The 15684-nt window shown below is 37.9% G+C and overlaps 1 protein-coding gene across 1 annotated transcript in view; it reads left to right on the top strand.

The window, feature by feature from the left end:
* Window positions 1–15684, top strand: part of MUC6 (mucin 6, oligomeric mucus/gel-forming) — a 59724-nt gene that overhangs the window by 12680 nt on the left and 31360 nt on the right. Inside the window, exons 4-17 of the mRNA XM_049820717.1 lie at window positions 262–388; window positions 1449–1536; window positions 2699–2808; window positions 4668–4875; window positions 7072–7194; window positions 8169–8289; window positions 10046–10184; window positions 10348–10452; window positions 10803–10875; window positions 11145–11282; window positions 12757–12918; window positions 13472–13566; window positions 14218–14350; window positions 15217–15466. Coding sequence (XP_049676674.1) covers window positions 262–388; window positions 1449–1536; window positions 2699–2808; window positions 4668–4875; window positions 7072–7194; window positions 8169–8289; window positions 10046–10184; window positions 10348–10452; window positions 10803–10875; window positions 11145–11282; window positions 12757–12918; window positions 13472–13566; window positions 14218–14350; window positions 15217–15466 — 1872 coding nt within the window. The remainder of the gene's footprint in view (window positions 1–261; window positions 389–1448; window positions 1537–2698; window positions 2809–4667; window positions 4876–7071; window positions 7195–8168; window positions 8290–10045; window positions 10185–10347; window positions 10453–10802; window positions 10876–11144; window positions 11283–12756; window positions 12919–13471; window positions 13567–14217; window positions 14351–15216; window positions 15467–15684) is intronic.

The raw sequence follows: 15684 nt of genomic DNA, 5'->3' as shown, positions 1-15684 counted from the left end.
TGACGATGCCAAGTCCTGTGCAAACATTTTCACTATTATAATCCCTATGCAACATCTCCTGGTGATTCTTCTGTGAAACTGCTGATATTCAATCAACAGAAATTTTAATGTATCTTGAAATTTTACAGTTACAAAGGAAAAAAAAAAATCTATTTCATGTTGCTACAAGTACACAGATTGTATGTGTCTTATATCTAAAAAAGATAACTAGTACATAATATTGGTATGAGAATGTCAGTCTTTCTTCTTGCCTTGTTACAGTGTCATTAAGTTGCCTTACACCAGCAATGGAATTCAAATAGCACCTTATGGATGCAACATTCGTCTGGTGGCCAAGTTGAGGGAGATGGAACTAGTTGTCATGTGGAACAATGCTGACTATCTCATGGTTAGTAAAATGTTCTCATAAAGCAGAAGTGAAAAGTCTCACTGACTTACTGGAACGACAAGATCTCTTTAGACTTAATGGGTAGTTAACATTGGTAGTTAACTAAAGCCACCAATGCTGAGATTTGTGGATGCTTTCACAGATTTTCAACTTTCCTTAGACTATTCTAGCAGCTACGATGTTTTGCTAATGGGATGTTGTTTAAAGTTGTGTAGAATTTAATAGCGTATGCCATAGTTTTGCCAGTTCTACTGTGCTTCCCCTGGACATCTTTTTGTTTCAAACATATGCTGCCACTATGAGGTCCTTTGTTTCTTGCCTTTTTCTGAATCTTTTCATGTTTTCCCTCCAAAATCCCTGATATATTTTAGAGAAGAGGATACATTTTCTCTCTGTCACCTGTGATATTAATGCCACAAAAGACACTGAATTCTAGATTGATATGTTTGCTATAACAGGGAGATTCTTATGTAATAAATTGTCTGAGAGATTTACCAGCATTACTATCACACATATAACAGGAAATGCTACTGTGATGGGTACACACTGTATTCTAAATATAGTCAGATTACTTTCTCTGATCTAAGGTTTTCATAATAATACATTGATTGTAGCCCGTGGTAATACTACCACCTTCCAGAGCAATAGATAATTGAACAACCTTCTTCTGAAAATAGATTTTCTTCCTGTAACCTTCAATTTTTTAAGAGAACAAACCTGAAATTTGTGCTCTGTCAACAAAGATATGAGCAAGGAAACAGCATCATTTCCTTTTCTGCTTTTTCTGGCTCCTTAGAATATTATCCCCCTTCAATTCTCTGCAAATGTCTTAGAATCTTGTTCTTTTATTAAATCAAAAAAATCACAACAATCACTACTTGCCTATTGGGAAAAGAAGTAACTGCTTCTAAAACTTCTCCTCCAATCAAGTCACTGAAATTAATAATAAGGACCACCTTTAATTGGATCCTTGAATTGAATTTGTTTGAGAAAGGTAATGCTGTATAGATAATTTTACTTAGGGTGATCCCTTTAAATGTTCTGTTTTATTTTATTTTAGGTTTTGACTGAAAAAAAATACATGGGGAAAACCTGTGGAATGTGTGGAAATTATGATGGTTATGAATTGAATGAATTTGTGAGTGAAGGTAAGATCTAAGGACAAGTCAGATGGAAGGGGTACTAGTTAAACTGAGCCAAGGTGGAAATTTCATACTGTAATAATATTGCTCTGACGGCTCACTCAGTTTCAGAATTGAGTAAAGCACTCCTATAAGTCACCAACATACATATCATACAATTATGCTACACACTATTATTTGCTGTGATGATAATATTGTGGGTTCCTCAGACAAGTGATAAGGACTCTTTTATATTTTAGAAACAGATTATTTCTAAACACTCTTTCACCTAACTTTCAGAACGGTCTAGGCTCATAGCAAGGCACGGTGAGTGAAATTATTATGTTAGGCAGAAGCAAGAATGAGGCTATAATAAAAAGAGCATAGTGGACAAGAATATTAACAAGTAGTGTGTCCCAAGAGTGGTGGATCTTTAGAACAAAATTGTTGCTGCTGAGGACTTGACATCTGCGCTATATGTGGTTTGGGGGGTTCACTTCAGAGTCACTCTAATCTGGTCCATTGAACTAATGCCCATTAGCAGTTGGAGCTTGTTACATGTGCTCTTGTATCACATCTTCCAGCTTGGCTTCATCTTAAAGGAACGCTGTATGCCAAGACCACTCCACAATGGAAATTGAATTGTACAGGGTGGGGATGTTTGGGAGATTTGCTTTAAAAGCACACTGCTAATCTGAACTACAGTGGTAGTGTGGAGACGTTAAATTGCACAGTAAACTAATCTCAGATCAACACAGCCAGATGCAGTTTTCTATACACATCACAGAAAAGAGTTCTAAAAAGTATACATTATTTTGGGGCTTGTGATGATTTTAACCACACATGTAGGGGAAAATATAAGAATGGGGGATGAGGAGAAGAGGCATGAATTAGCAGCTGGCAAAAGATAATACAGCTGGCAGAAAAATTGTAGCAGCTGGTATCATGTAAGGTAGTAGATGTGATAGATTAGGAAGTAGCTCAGAGAAATGATCAAGGTGATAAAAGTATGCTTTACTGAGTAGACTTCAGTTAAAGGGCAAAAGAGGTAGCTGCTATCATCAGGAATATTAATTAGTAGGACCTTTCACAGTCAAAGAGTAGAATCTGAGTTTTGCTAGATCACAGCCATGAGTAAACAAACCCATGCAGGCTTTTTCATGACAAATTATAACCCTTCAATTCACAGGTAAATTGCTGGATACATATAAATTTGCTGCATTACAAAAAATGGATGATCCATCAGAGATCTGCCTGTCTGAGGAGATACCAATTTCCACCATTCCTCACAAAAAATATGTAAGAAAGATCTTCTTGGCTATTCTGTTGCATGATTCTTAACAGAAGTGGAAAGGTAGATAGAAAGCAACAACAGAGAGGCAATGGTGTCATAAAACTGACTTCCATGAAAATAGATAAAGTCAAACTTTGTATAGCATGATATGAGAAAGAAAAGGAGTTCTCTGCATTAAAATACATTTTGAAAAAGGCCCATGGGCATTTTTGAGGCTGGATTTATATTGCTCATATAAACCTACGAGCATTTACCTCACAGCTTTCTGAAATTTCATGCAGGTCACCACAAGAAATTCATGATAACCAGTGAAGCTTTAAAGAACTTTTTATTGAACAGCTAGAGACCTGACATTATAAGCTGTACTGACTTGAAGACATTCAATGATGCTTTAAACATACAGCCAGATAACAGCATTCGTAACAGGGTCAACCACTATCAACTGCTATCACTTCCAGTCCTAAACGAAAAGAAAATCAGCATACCTGAAACATGATGTGTCCACATAACTATGGTTGAAAGAGGAAGCTTGATAGCAGCAAAGAACAAAAGGGGTTCTATTTCTTAGATTTTGCAGATACAGGAATCAAATCCTACTTAGGATGATCCTGTTAAGTTGGGGAAGCTCGAATTTTCCTTTTCCACACAGATTTTACAGAATCACAGAATGGTTTAGTTTGGAAGGGATCTTTTCAGATCATCTAGTCCAACCCCTCTGCTCAAGCAGGGTCAGCTAGAGTAGGTTGTCCAGGACAATGTTGTAGTAGGTTTTGAGTATCTCCTGGGTGGATCTTCCAGGCTGGGGAGATGGAAACTCCATAATTTCTCTCAGCAACCTGTTGTTTTTTCTACCTAGGAGGTCATAATGTCACCATATACCTAATGGCAAGTGCCCATGGCTATCCTCTAAAAAACTTTTCACTTTACATAGAATGATCATGCTCTCTGATTCCATTTGTGCTTCCTCACAAGAATATGATCTTACTTTGCAATTCTATGTACTTACTTGTATACAGTATATAGCAGAATGCTTAAGAAGTTTTCTTTTGAAATAGGAGATTTTTCTTCTTTTTTTCCTTAATAGTTTCATCTTATTTTTCTAGCAATGCAAGAATCTCTTAGTTTGAACACAGAAACCATTCCTCTTGCTCAATTTTAGTTTTCATACTACAGAGGAAGAGCCAGCTAGAATCCTACTGAGACTCTCCTTTTCCCAGAATAGAAAAACAGAGAAACATTCCTTTTGTAGTATCTCTTTAACAAGAAAAGTGAGAATAAAGAACAGGAGTTTATGTGGGTCCTGTGAGGAAGATACTTTTCTGAAGAAGAAGGTTGTAAATATTACTTGTATTCACACTGAAAAATTACTTTGATCTGGTAGAGAACTTCTGTTGGCTGGGAGGTTTAGCCTTTTTACTTGTTTCTCGTTATACTGCAGTAGGCAACGTGATAGGCAATACAGATGTATCAAATGTTTGCTCAAAGGGGAATGAATGTTGCTGTCTTCACATTGGGGATGTTGGTCCTGAAACTGAATCTCCATGAGACAACACGCTCCCTGCCTGTAAAGTTCTCAGCCATTTTTAGGGGGATGATGGTACTGAAAGAATGACTTAATTTTCAACTTAATGAGAAATGGAACTAATTCAACATATCAAAATCCTTCCATTATACAATGGATGGATATTCCCCACTATTCATGAATTTCTCATGCATTTTAAGTCAAATACAAATTAATAAACTGTAGAGGGAAAAAAAAGGCAAAGAAACCAACAAGAAAATCATAACTAGCAGTGATATTCTATTGTGGTTTTCACATGGGGGAAATACTACCCGGAACAATTTTCTTTCTCTTTTTATTTAGGCCATTATCTGCTCTCAGCTACTTAACTCGGTGTCACCAACCTGCAGTGTGCCAAAGGATGGGTTTGTCACTCGTTGCCAGCTTGACATGCAGGACTGCAGTGAGCCAGGACAAAACAATTGCACTTGCTCTACACTGTCAGAGTATTCAAGGCAATGTGCTATGTCCCATCAAATGGTGTTCAACTGGAGAACTGAAAACTTCTGCTGTAAGTTCAAATGTTTCATTCATAGGATATTGTACTTAACCTTGCTATATCTTACATAGAGGGAGAATTATGATTATTTGGAATTAAAATCAACTGATAGAAAAGTCTCTATTGTCTTGAATCAAAAAAATTATTTTCTTAAGAGAACAGTGGTCTTTGCTAAAGCATTAAGGAGACAATGGAAACCTCAAAGGAGAAGGAGGAAGCATGAAACATAGCTCCTACACCTAGATCAGTAACCATAAAAGAGAGAAACATTCACCGAGTGAAAACTGTTGAATTTCTCAGACTTCAACAGGAGACTTTCCTCTCTTAGTACAGTTTTTTCATTGCTGTACTTAGCAAATTATCCAGTGAAGAGAGAGAACTGTTAAATGGCTTCTGAAGTCTTTGAACATTTTTGCTAACAAGTGCCGTAGCCTCTTTTATTCAAAGGAGATTTTTCAGTAGTTCATTCTCAGGTGTTCAGCCTTCTTAATTACCACTACTGTTTGGAAGTAAATAGGAAGCAAATCTTCCATTACTCTCCAAGCTGTATGTGACTAGACATACTTTAAGTGCCTGTTTGTTATGAAAGTTCTGAATCACTTTTTGCAGTCTTTTTGAATCCACCTGAAACTTCAATCTATAGTCAATGTTATGTAGCAGGATTCATTGTTTTATAAGAGAACATGCTGATCATAAAAAAAAGTCAAAAGTAACTTAAATTGATGTTATTTATATACCAAGTCACACATTAAATTACCAGAGATGCAGCTCATGTCAAAAAAGAGGAGTGTTCAGAATGACCTTGCTTAATATGATATTGTCCTTCAGAAGCATATAATTTGATCATATTTTTATTTATCCTTTATATGAATATATGATTACGGGTAGCAAATTTGTAAAGTAAATTGCTTTGACAGGAAAATATTTCTTCTTATTCCTTGATTCTTATGCTGTTTCAAAAATCTTTAAGATTGGCTACCATCTAGATTTTAGTATAAGAATAGTGAAATCCCAGTTTAATTACATTCCTGAAGTCATTGTTTAACTTGCCATAGTCTATCATCTCACCACTGTTACTTATGAGGCTTTGCATCATTTCACCCTCCCTGCGTCTCTGGTGCCATATTCTTCTGTTTTCTTCTTGATCTTCATGTAGTGGTGCCACTCTTCATTTTTTGTTTTGTATTTAACATTGAGTTTTCTTTTGTTCTTTCCTCATACTTACTGAAAACTTTCCCTACTAAGCTCCATTATTATCCCCGACACTATAAAACTGTACTTATTTCTAAAATAATTTTTCCCCTCCTATTCTCCATCTTACATAAACTGGTAACCCATTTTACTCTTTGGTTGGTCTGCAATTGGTTTTGATCCTTCAAAACTGTAAACTCCTCAAGGCATTTTATAGATTCAGATAAATAGTCAGGCACTGGGTGCATTCACGGAACTGTATAATAATTCTTACTAATCACAGTACAATAATAGCCTGGTTTTCTCCAGATCATAGCAGTTTTCATGTTGCCAGTAGACTATTATTAGGATTGGTAGTAAAATGATAAAAGGCAATGCTTTAAAAAAAAAAAAAAAAAAGAGGAGGGAATTGGAACCCTTGTTTCTCAAAAACCCAAAGCTGAGAGTCTAAGAATTTGCAAATAAATGCCAAATATACAAAGGTAATGAACTTTTAGTCTTCATTGTTTCTTTGTCAGCCTTATCTCTAACTACCTCTATTTCCCTACCTCACTTATTTTTATTCTTTCAGATAAGGAGAAATCTCTGCTTGAATTTATCATTTAATAAAACATGTTCTGAGTTCCATATATTAGAATTGCTAGGTAGCTGCACTCTGAAAAGCAGATAATGTCTGAGAAGCAGGAACTATAAGGAAGATCAAGAGTTAAAGTCTTTAAATCCTTCGGGTACTACAGGAAATCTGATTTGTGATAGTTATTAGTTTTTTATATAGCCTGTTTGCCATTCTTGGAGCTTCTGAAAGGAGTTTCTAATAAATAGGGCATGAAAAATGAATAAAAGCTGGAGTGAATATGATGGTAATGATGAATATTCAGATGATGAATTGAGTATTGAGGCAGGATAAGAGAACATTAGTGCCAGAAATCACAAGGTCTTCTTCATCCTAGGTGGTAGAGGAGAGATTCTTCAATGTTTACACTTTAAAAACATTAACAGTTTCACTGTTTGTTACAGCTGTGGGAAAATGTTCTGCTAACCAAATCTATGAGGAATGTGGTTCTCCATGTATCAAAACCTGTTCCAACCCAGAGTACAGCTGTTCCAGTCACTGTACCTATGGTTGCTTTTGTCCAGAAGGTATCATTTCTGTATTTGTCATACCCTAAATGGCCCATACAAATGTTTTTGGCATATATCCTGCCAAGTGGAATAGACTTTTTAATAATGAACTAGCAGTGCATTTCAGGGCATTGTGCTGCTAGAGCTTCTATTTCTCAGGTAACATAATGTAACTGGAGTCTTGAATAGTCATGGTCCTTTGAGATCACTATTTGCAAGAACAGAGCTGTGAAAGCATTTTCCTCACAAAACCATGATACATGAGGGGATAATTATATGCTACCTGCTTAAAGTTCTGTACTATAATATACATTGAGTAAGCTTAATTAATTTCCTATCCCAAACAGGTATCTAGCCTTTCAGGGCACCAGCAAGAGGTAGCATACCTCAGAGAAGTTCTGCAATATTATGGGCATTTTGTAAAATCCCTTTAAAATAGTTCAAGATGAACTTCCTACAAAAATTGTAATTTTCATTTTACAATTTACATTGTTTCCTGAAATTTCAGAACTGAAATACCTTCCAAGGTTACTGTGATGTGGGTATTTACATCAATATCATCACTATTTTATAGTAGTCAAAAGTAATGTGCTGTGAGCTACATATTTAAAACCAGACTTAGTACTCTAGGAAATAGAATGTGGCCATTCTTCAAAATTCCCAGCTTCGAGTGTCATAGCAAAAAAAAAACAAACAAAAAAAATTTGAAAAAATAACATTCAAGAATACTGTTATTTCAAATTAAGTTCAAATTTCAAATGAAGACAATTGTCTGCACTTTCATATAACACAGTAGCCAAATGCTGTTATCACTTGAAAAGAGTCAGTTTTATTTTAATTAAGAGAAAATTTCTTGCATGTTATATCGCTAACTATGGGCACTAGCTGTGCAAAAATAGCATTCCAAGCTGATTTGGGAAGGCATTCAACCTATAATAGCTTTAGTGCTAAGTAAGGATACAGAAAAGTATTTATTTTATCTTCTTTTGCAGGAACTGTTCTGGATGACATCTCAAAGAATCGAACATGTGTTCACATTGGGCAGTGTCCATGTACGCTGAATGGGAAAATATATGCTCCTGGTGAGACAATGAAAGCAGCTTGCAGGACATGGTGAGTAGCAACAGGTACTTTCACGAGTGGATGGAAAGTATCCTCACCAAGTGATTAGAAAGTTTATCCTAACTTTTCAGAGGGCGGCTGTGTCATGGTTTAAGCCCAGGCAGCAACAAGGCACCATGCAGCCACTCACTCGCTCCTCCTCCCCATGGGATGGGGAGAAGAGAAGGATCACGGGTCGACGCAAGGACAGGGAGGGATCACTCACCAGTTAAGGTCATGGGCAAAAACCAGATGCAGCTTCACTCCTGATTTTCTCTACCTCCTCCCCACTAGCAGCACAAGTGGGCAGGGAATGGCGGTTCGGGTTAGTTCCTCACATGTTGTCTCTGCTGCTCCTCCCTCCTCAGAGGCAGGACTCCTGACACTCTTCCTTTGCTCCAGCATGGGGTCCCTCCCATGGGAGACAGTTCTCCATGAGCTTCTGCAATGTGAGTCCTTCCCACGGGCTGCAGTTCTTCATGAACTGCTCCAGCGTGGGTCCCTTCCACGGGCTGCATTCCTTCAGTCACAGACTGCTGCAGCGCAGGCTTTCCCGTGGAGTCACGGCCATCTTCGGGGGCATCCCCCTGCTCCGGCGTGGGCTCCTCCCCGGGCTGCAGGTGGGCATCCGCTCCCCCGCTCCCCTCCATGGGCTGCAGGGGGACAGCCTGCCGCCTCCCCAGGGGCTGCAGGGGCATCCCCTCCTCTGGCGCTCCTCCTCCCCCTCCTTCTTCACTGACCTCGGTATCTGCAGAGGGGCTTCTCTCACATCCCACTGCCCTCTTCTGCTGCAGGTTCCCCTTCTTAAGTACGTTCTCCCAGAGGTGCTACCACCGTCACTGATGGGCTCGGCCTTGGCCAGAGGCAGGTCCGATTTGGAGCCGGGCAAGCTTCTAGCAGCTTCTCACAGGAGCCACCCCTGCAGCCCCTCCACTACTACGAAAACCCTGCCACACAAACCCAATACCAGTTGCAAATGTGTCATACCATCTCTGAGGCCACCTTTGAGTGCCACAAATCATTCATTTTTAAATGAAGATGTATAGGTCTCATTTCCTGATTAATCTGTAGAAAATAAATGCTCCTGCAGGCCACACAAAACAGTAGCATTTTTATCTCCTCTGAGAAAGTGGAGGTAAAATTAGTACAAAAAAAATATCCAGTATTTACAATTTCTTTCTGGCAATCTCAGCATTTCTGATAATCAAATCAGTGCTGAAAACTAAATTTCTGTTTTGCAACAGAAAATAATGACTTAAGACAATATTTTTTAAATCTGGAATTTTTTTCCAAAAAAAGTAGAGTAATTAATTTTTTTGTGTGTTACTTCTTTTGCTGTCATATTTCTAATAAATAATGGAATTTGATCCTCAGAGCTGCAACAATGAATGCACGTTTCATGATTAACCTATTCAGGAAAGTTTACTGACAATCCATACCAGAGTTCAGCAACTTTGAACTAAGATGAACATCTTCAACTGATATACACAGACAAAGAAAATGAAAGCATTGAAAGTGTAAGGGGAAAAATGATACAAATTACATCTTCCATTACGAGGAAATAGCTGAGTTTTTAGAATGTAAAGAAATTTCAAAACAATCTAAATGGAAGTTCAGAATGTATATGTACGTTACACTGTGTTCACTAACCAATTTTGCATGTTGATCGGCTACAGCAAAACTTCCAGACAGGAGGATCAAATCCTCTGCTGGTAAACAGCACCTTAGTATGAGAATAACCTTACGCAGAATTTCTTGTTTTCCTCAGTAAATGTACAATGGGTCAATGGAACTGCAAAGACTTGCCCTGCCCTGGAAGGTGTTCACTGGAAGGAGGTTCCTTTGTTACCACGTTTGATTCTAGATCATACAGGTTCCACGGGGTTTGCACTTACGTTCTTATGAAGGTAATTTCCTGCAGTCTAGAAACACATCATATCAAATGGATATATTTCAGTCTGTCTTTGGTTTCCTATTGGCACACAAACTGAGGTCTTCCTATGATATACATTTATTCTACAAATCATTGTTATTCTGACACAGACTTCCCTTTTCACTATTTTCCTCCAGAGTTCCAGCCTGCCACACAATGGAACCCTAATGGCTGTATATGAAAAGTCTGGTTATTCTAATTCTGAGACATCACTCAGTGCTGTAATTTACCTATCTACAAAGGTAAGTATTCCCTCCACAGGTTCTAGCCAGCATTTCAGTAACCAGATTAGCAAAACAGATACTTAAAGTAATTGCTAGTAGCCTGAAATGAAAAATTATGGGGGATAGGTACTAAAGGTACGTTCCAGTTCGTGCATAGACAGTAAAGTTTTCAGCTGCTGCATCAACTCAAGTAGTTAGAGTATTTTCAAAGTGAAAACTGAAAGCAGTATGGAATAACATGTGAGAAAAAGCTTGAATGAATCTTTCACTATTATATGGGTCATTGACAATACAGTTGCTTAACTTAAAGAACATATAAATACCATCAGTAAGATAATTACTTCTGATTCCATGTCCTTTTCTTACAGGACAAAATTGTGATTTCTCAGAGTGAACTCCTTACTGACGATGGTGAACTTAAACATCTACCTTACAGATCAGGTGAAGAAAAGGGAATATATGTAAAATCCAAATTACATTAAATGTCTGTTTTACACAACCCAGAATCCTTTCTCCTGCAGTGCCAATAGCAGAGGTTTCAGAGGAAGGTTAACATCTTTTCCATTGCATCTGTCCCTCTGCAGACAGTTGTGCATGGAAGGAGAAGATTTGTAGACAGAATGCTAGAACACTTACATATACATTATAATCATTACTTTGTAATATCCTATGCATCAGAATCTCATTTCTAAATATCCTTGTTCTTTTAGGAAACATCACTATTTTCAGACAGTCCTCGATATACATTCAGATGTATACAACCTTCGGGCTGGAACTTGTAGTTCAAACATCACCTGTGTTCCAGGCCTACGTAAAAGTTGGATCACAATTCAAAGGCAGAACCCTAGGTAAGAAATCTAGTCCCCATGTGAAGGAGAAAATGTAGGAAGTGTAATTTTGAAAGCTTAGTATTCATCCTTTAAGGAATAAACTTTCTTCTCCGGATTCAAAGAAAATACAACAAAAATACCTGCATTGGAAAACTGATGTGCTAAGAATTTATTTTTCACTAATAACTTTAAAATTAATCAAAGAAATTAGATGGATGACATTTTTCATTAGTAATATAATACTGTTCTTCACAAGTTTTATGTATGCCTTTTTCAATATGTGCTTTACTATGCAATGAAGGGGTAACAAATTAGTCTGTGTGGTCTCTACATCTTGGAGCACATGTTTCTTTTAACACAGTGTACGATGTCGTGGTTTAACCCCAGCCAGCAACTAAGCACCACGCAGCCGCTCACTCCCTCCCCCCCCCCCCCCCCCAGTGGGATGGGGGAGAAATTCAGGAAAAGAAGTAAAACTCGTGGGTTGAGATAGGAACGGTTTAATAGAACAGAAAAGAAGAAACTAATAATGATAATGATAACACTAATAAAATGACAACAGCAATAGTAAAAGGATTGGAATGTACAAATGATGCGCAGGGCAATTGCTCACCTCCCGTCGATCAACACCCAGCCAGTCCCCCAGTGGTGATTCCCCACCCCCACTTCCCAGTTCCTATACTGGCTGGGACGTCACACGGTATGGAATACCCCGTTGGCCAGTTTGGGTCAGCTGCCCTGGCTCTGTCCTGTGCCAACTTCTTGTGCCCCTCCAGCTTTCTCGCTGGCTGGGCATGAGAAGCTGAAAAATCCTTGACTTTAGACTAAACACTACTTAGCAACAACTGAAAACATGAGTGTTATCGACATTCTTCTCATACTGAACTCAAAACATAGCACTGTACCAGCTACTAGGAAGACAATTAACTCCATCCCAGCTGAAACCAGGACAACAATGACTGTAAACACAATGATCCTAAGAATCTAAAAGCTTCTCAGCTGATAAGCACCAGATGGAGATGTTTATGTTTATTGCACAGCAACATTAGCCACAAAGACATATCCTGCATACTAATTTATATAGGGAATTACAGAGAGGCTTTAGCTTTTAAAAAAGTCCAAATGTATATTGTTTGTCATTACAGGTTTTATATACACAAGAAAACACATGTTAACTGCAGACATATTTCATGGCCTTTCTCTTTTACATGATTTAAAACCATTGAAAAAGCCCTTTTTCTAAAAACAAGACAAAAACTTCTGTATGAATTTGTCATTGAATAGAAGTGGACAATCCTAACTTGATAAGGCAGAGGCTCAGTGACTGAATGTGTACATAATCAAGATTCTCTGGCCGCTTGATCTACAGTATTCAGTGACACTCCATGTAGAACTTTTGAATCAATTTTCTCACTATTATAGAAATAAACACAGACCCTTGTGTACACATTCTTTAATTTTCAGCCATCCCTTCCATTTCTGATGTTATTAGGTTTGTGTGGTAACTACAATGGAGACACTACAGATGACTTCATGACTAGCATGGATATCACTGAAGGGACAGCCTCCCTGTTTGTAGATTCCTGGAGGGCAGGAAATTGCCATCCTGCTTTAGAGAGAGATACCGACCCTTGTGCTTTGAGTCAACTGAACAGTAAGTAAATGATCTTGTTGTAACTGATCTCTCCAGCTAGCTTTGACACTTCCATAAGCCCATACCAAGGGAATGAGAGAGTTTCAGAGAAGCAGAGACTGAGATGATTGAACATCACAAATTCTGTCACCACCAAGACTTTTCTGATTTCCAGAATACATATCTAGGGAAAGCTTATCAGATCCCGTTCTAGAGATCTGGGATTGAGATGGTGAATGAGAGGGTTTTGATGATATTTCCAGTGAAATTGCAATGTCCATGGATGTCTTAGACTTGCTCAGCTGTGACTGAAATCCAGGCTTTGCCTTCTCAAGTCCCTATTGCTATTGGTCTTAAACAAAAAGAAAAAGAAAAAGAAAAAGCCTTACTGAGCTGTTTGAACAAAAGTATTGTCTGCAAGCTAACAAGCTAAGAAGTTGTCCTTTTATTCAATATATCATTGTCAAAAGCTCAGCTGAAGTAGTGTGTCCAGGATTTTTTTCATTTCTTTTTCATTTTTTAATTTCTTTTTCCTAACTTTCTCTGTTTAATGTCCATGATTTACTTTCATTAGAAATATCTGCTGAGACTCATTGCTCTATTCTTACCAAGAAGGGTACAGTGTTTGAGAAATGCCATGCTGTGGTGAACCCTATTCCTTTCTACAAGGTAGGAGATTATGATAGATATTTACAGAGGGAGTCCAAATACGGACCAGAATGTACTCATATACAGTATCCCACTCATTTGGATCAGCAATGCATAGACGCTAAGGAACAATGTGGTTTTGAAATTTATGTCCCCATCACACTAAAAGTCTGTTTGTTCATAAGCACCAGTCCCATCCCTATGAATCAGAAGGGTATTTTGCTCATGCTGCAGGTTTCCATGTCAACAACTTTAACTGTGCAAAGTATTGTTTTTCCCACGTGCATAATTGATCTCATTATATTTGTCAACCTCCACAAAACACTTGAAAATTAAAAATGAAAAACAGTGAATAAACAAAGGCATTTTTTAGGTACTAAGTATATTTTATTCATGTCAATCAGGCAATTGATCTGATATTTTTCATCAGTTTTAGTTATGCAATAATATATATTTTGCATTACTTACCTCTGCAATTCAGCATACAATCATTTAGGTTAGAAAAGACCGTTAAGAACATCGAGTCCAACTGTAAACCTAACACTACCAAGTCCACCTCTAAACCATGTCCTTAAGTGCCACATCTACACGTCTTTTAAATACCTCCAGGGTTTAGCACTCCCAAATGTCTGCTCCCCCATAACGGAGTACTCTCCATGTGTTGGGTTTCAGAGATGTGTCTACCAAGCCTGTAATTACGAAGAGACCTTTCCTTATATTTGTTCTGCTCTGGGATCATATGCACGAACATGCAGTTCAATGGGTTTAATCCTTGAGGACTGGAGAAACAGTATGGACAATTGTAGTAAGTAACGAACCAACTCTTAATAGTGTGCCATCAGATGAATGCATGCTACAGGTCTATCTGTTGCCATTTAGAATATTCCCATATTTGATTCACCTGTGACAAAACTGGATTAGAGCAAGAACATATTTTAAAACTACTTGTCAGTCGTTAGAAAATAACTATTTACTGCTCAAGTAGGCCAACCAGCAGGTATAAAAGCTATATTCCCAGGGGCTGCTGACTTCACAGACGTATCATAACACAACAAAAAACATAAAATGGTAAAGCAGTATTCTAAACAGTGTCCAAATCATCTTAAGTGTTATGAGGAAAGAAGTGAACAGAAAGAAGAGGAAAGCAGAAATGGGATAAAAGATACCCAACTTTTGAATACCCTTCTAGTCCTTTTCAGAAAAGGATTTTACTTTAGGACTATGTGAAAAAGATTACTCATATGCTTTAAGGTGAGCATGTGCATGCTTCCAGGACTTGATAACTGAGCGATGGAATAGACAGATAAATAAAGCTATACGGTGCTGTAAGATGAGAAAGAACTAGGAAAAACTCTGGTTGCAGATGTGATTTTGCTATTTATGCAACTTAGACATAGGCATAGGTTTCACAGTTACTCAAAAATACGTTGCTATTTCTGCACAGAAGCAGTAAAATATTTAACCTTCCAAAGAGCTACATGGTTGGTGTTAACCCCTGGTCTGCAATTTTTTTTGTTAGAGCTCTGCATCCACTGGAAGAGAAGCAATAGGACACATTAAACATTGAAGCTGTTAACACAATATATGCAGCACATTACAAGCACAGTTATCTTTCACAAGGAAGAGGATAAGTAAATGAAGTTTAAGGTACACTCTTGTCTTGTTTTACAGCCATTACTTGTACTGGCAATCAAACATTCAGCTACAACACTCAGGCGTGTGACAGGACATGCTTGTCACTCTCCAACCGAGCCCTGGAATGTCATCCAACTGACATCCCTATTGAAGGCTGTCATTGTCCTGAAGGAATGTACTTGAACCACAAGAATGAGTGTGTTCGTAAATCTCATTGTCCCTGCTATTTAGAAGATAGAAAATACATCTTGCCTGAACAGTCAACAGTCACTGGTGGGACTACCTGGTAAGTGTGTCAAGTTTAAAGATTAACAAACTGAAAATGAAGATGAGGGGTCTTCATAACCTTCCTGTGGAAGGTTAACAGCAGTAAGCAGCTAAGCATCACACAGCCGCTTGCTGACTCCACTTCAGCCAGATGCAGAAAAGAATCAGAAGGGCAAAAGCAAGAAAATTTGTGGGTTGAGATAAAGACAGTTTAATAAATTTGTTATTAGTAAGCAA

Source organism: Accipiter gentilis, chromosome 17, assembly GCF_929443795.1.
Source record: "Accipiter gentilis chromosome 17, bAccGen1.1, whole genome shotgun sequence".
In the NCBI taxonomy this organism is placed as follows: Eukaryota; Metazoa; Chordata; class Aves; order Accipitriformes; family Accipitridae; genus Astur; species Astur gentilis.
This window is presented reverse-complemented; position numbering and strand designations above follow the sequence as displayed.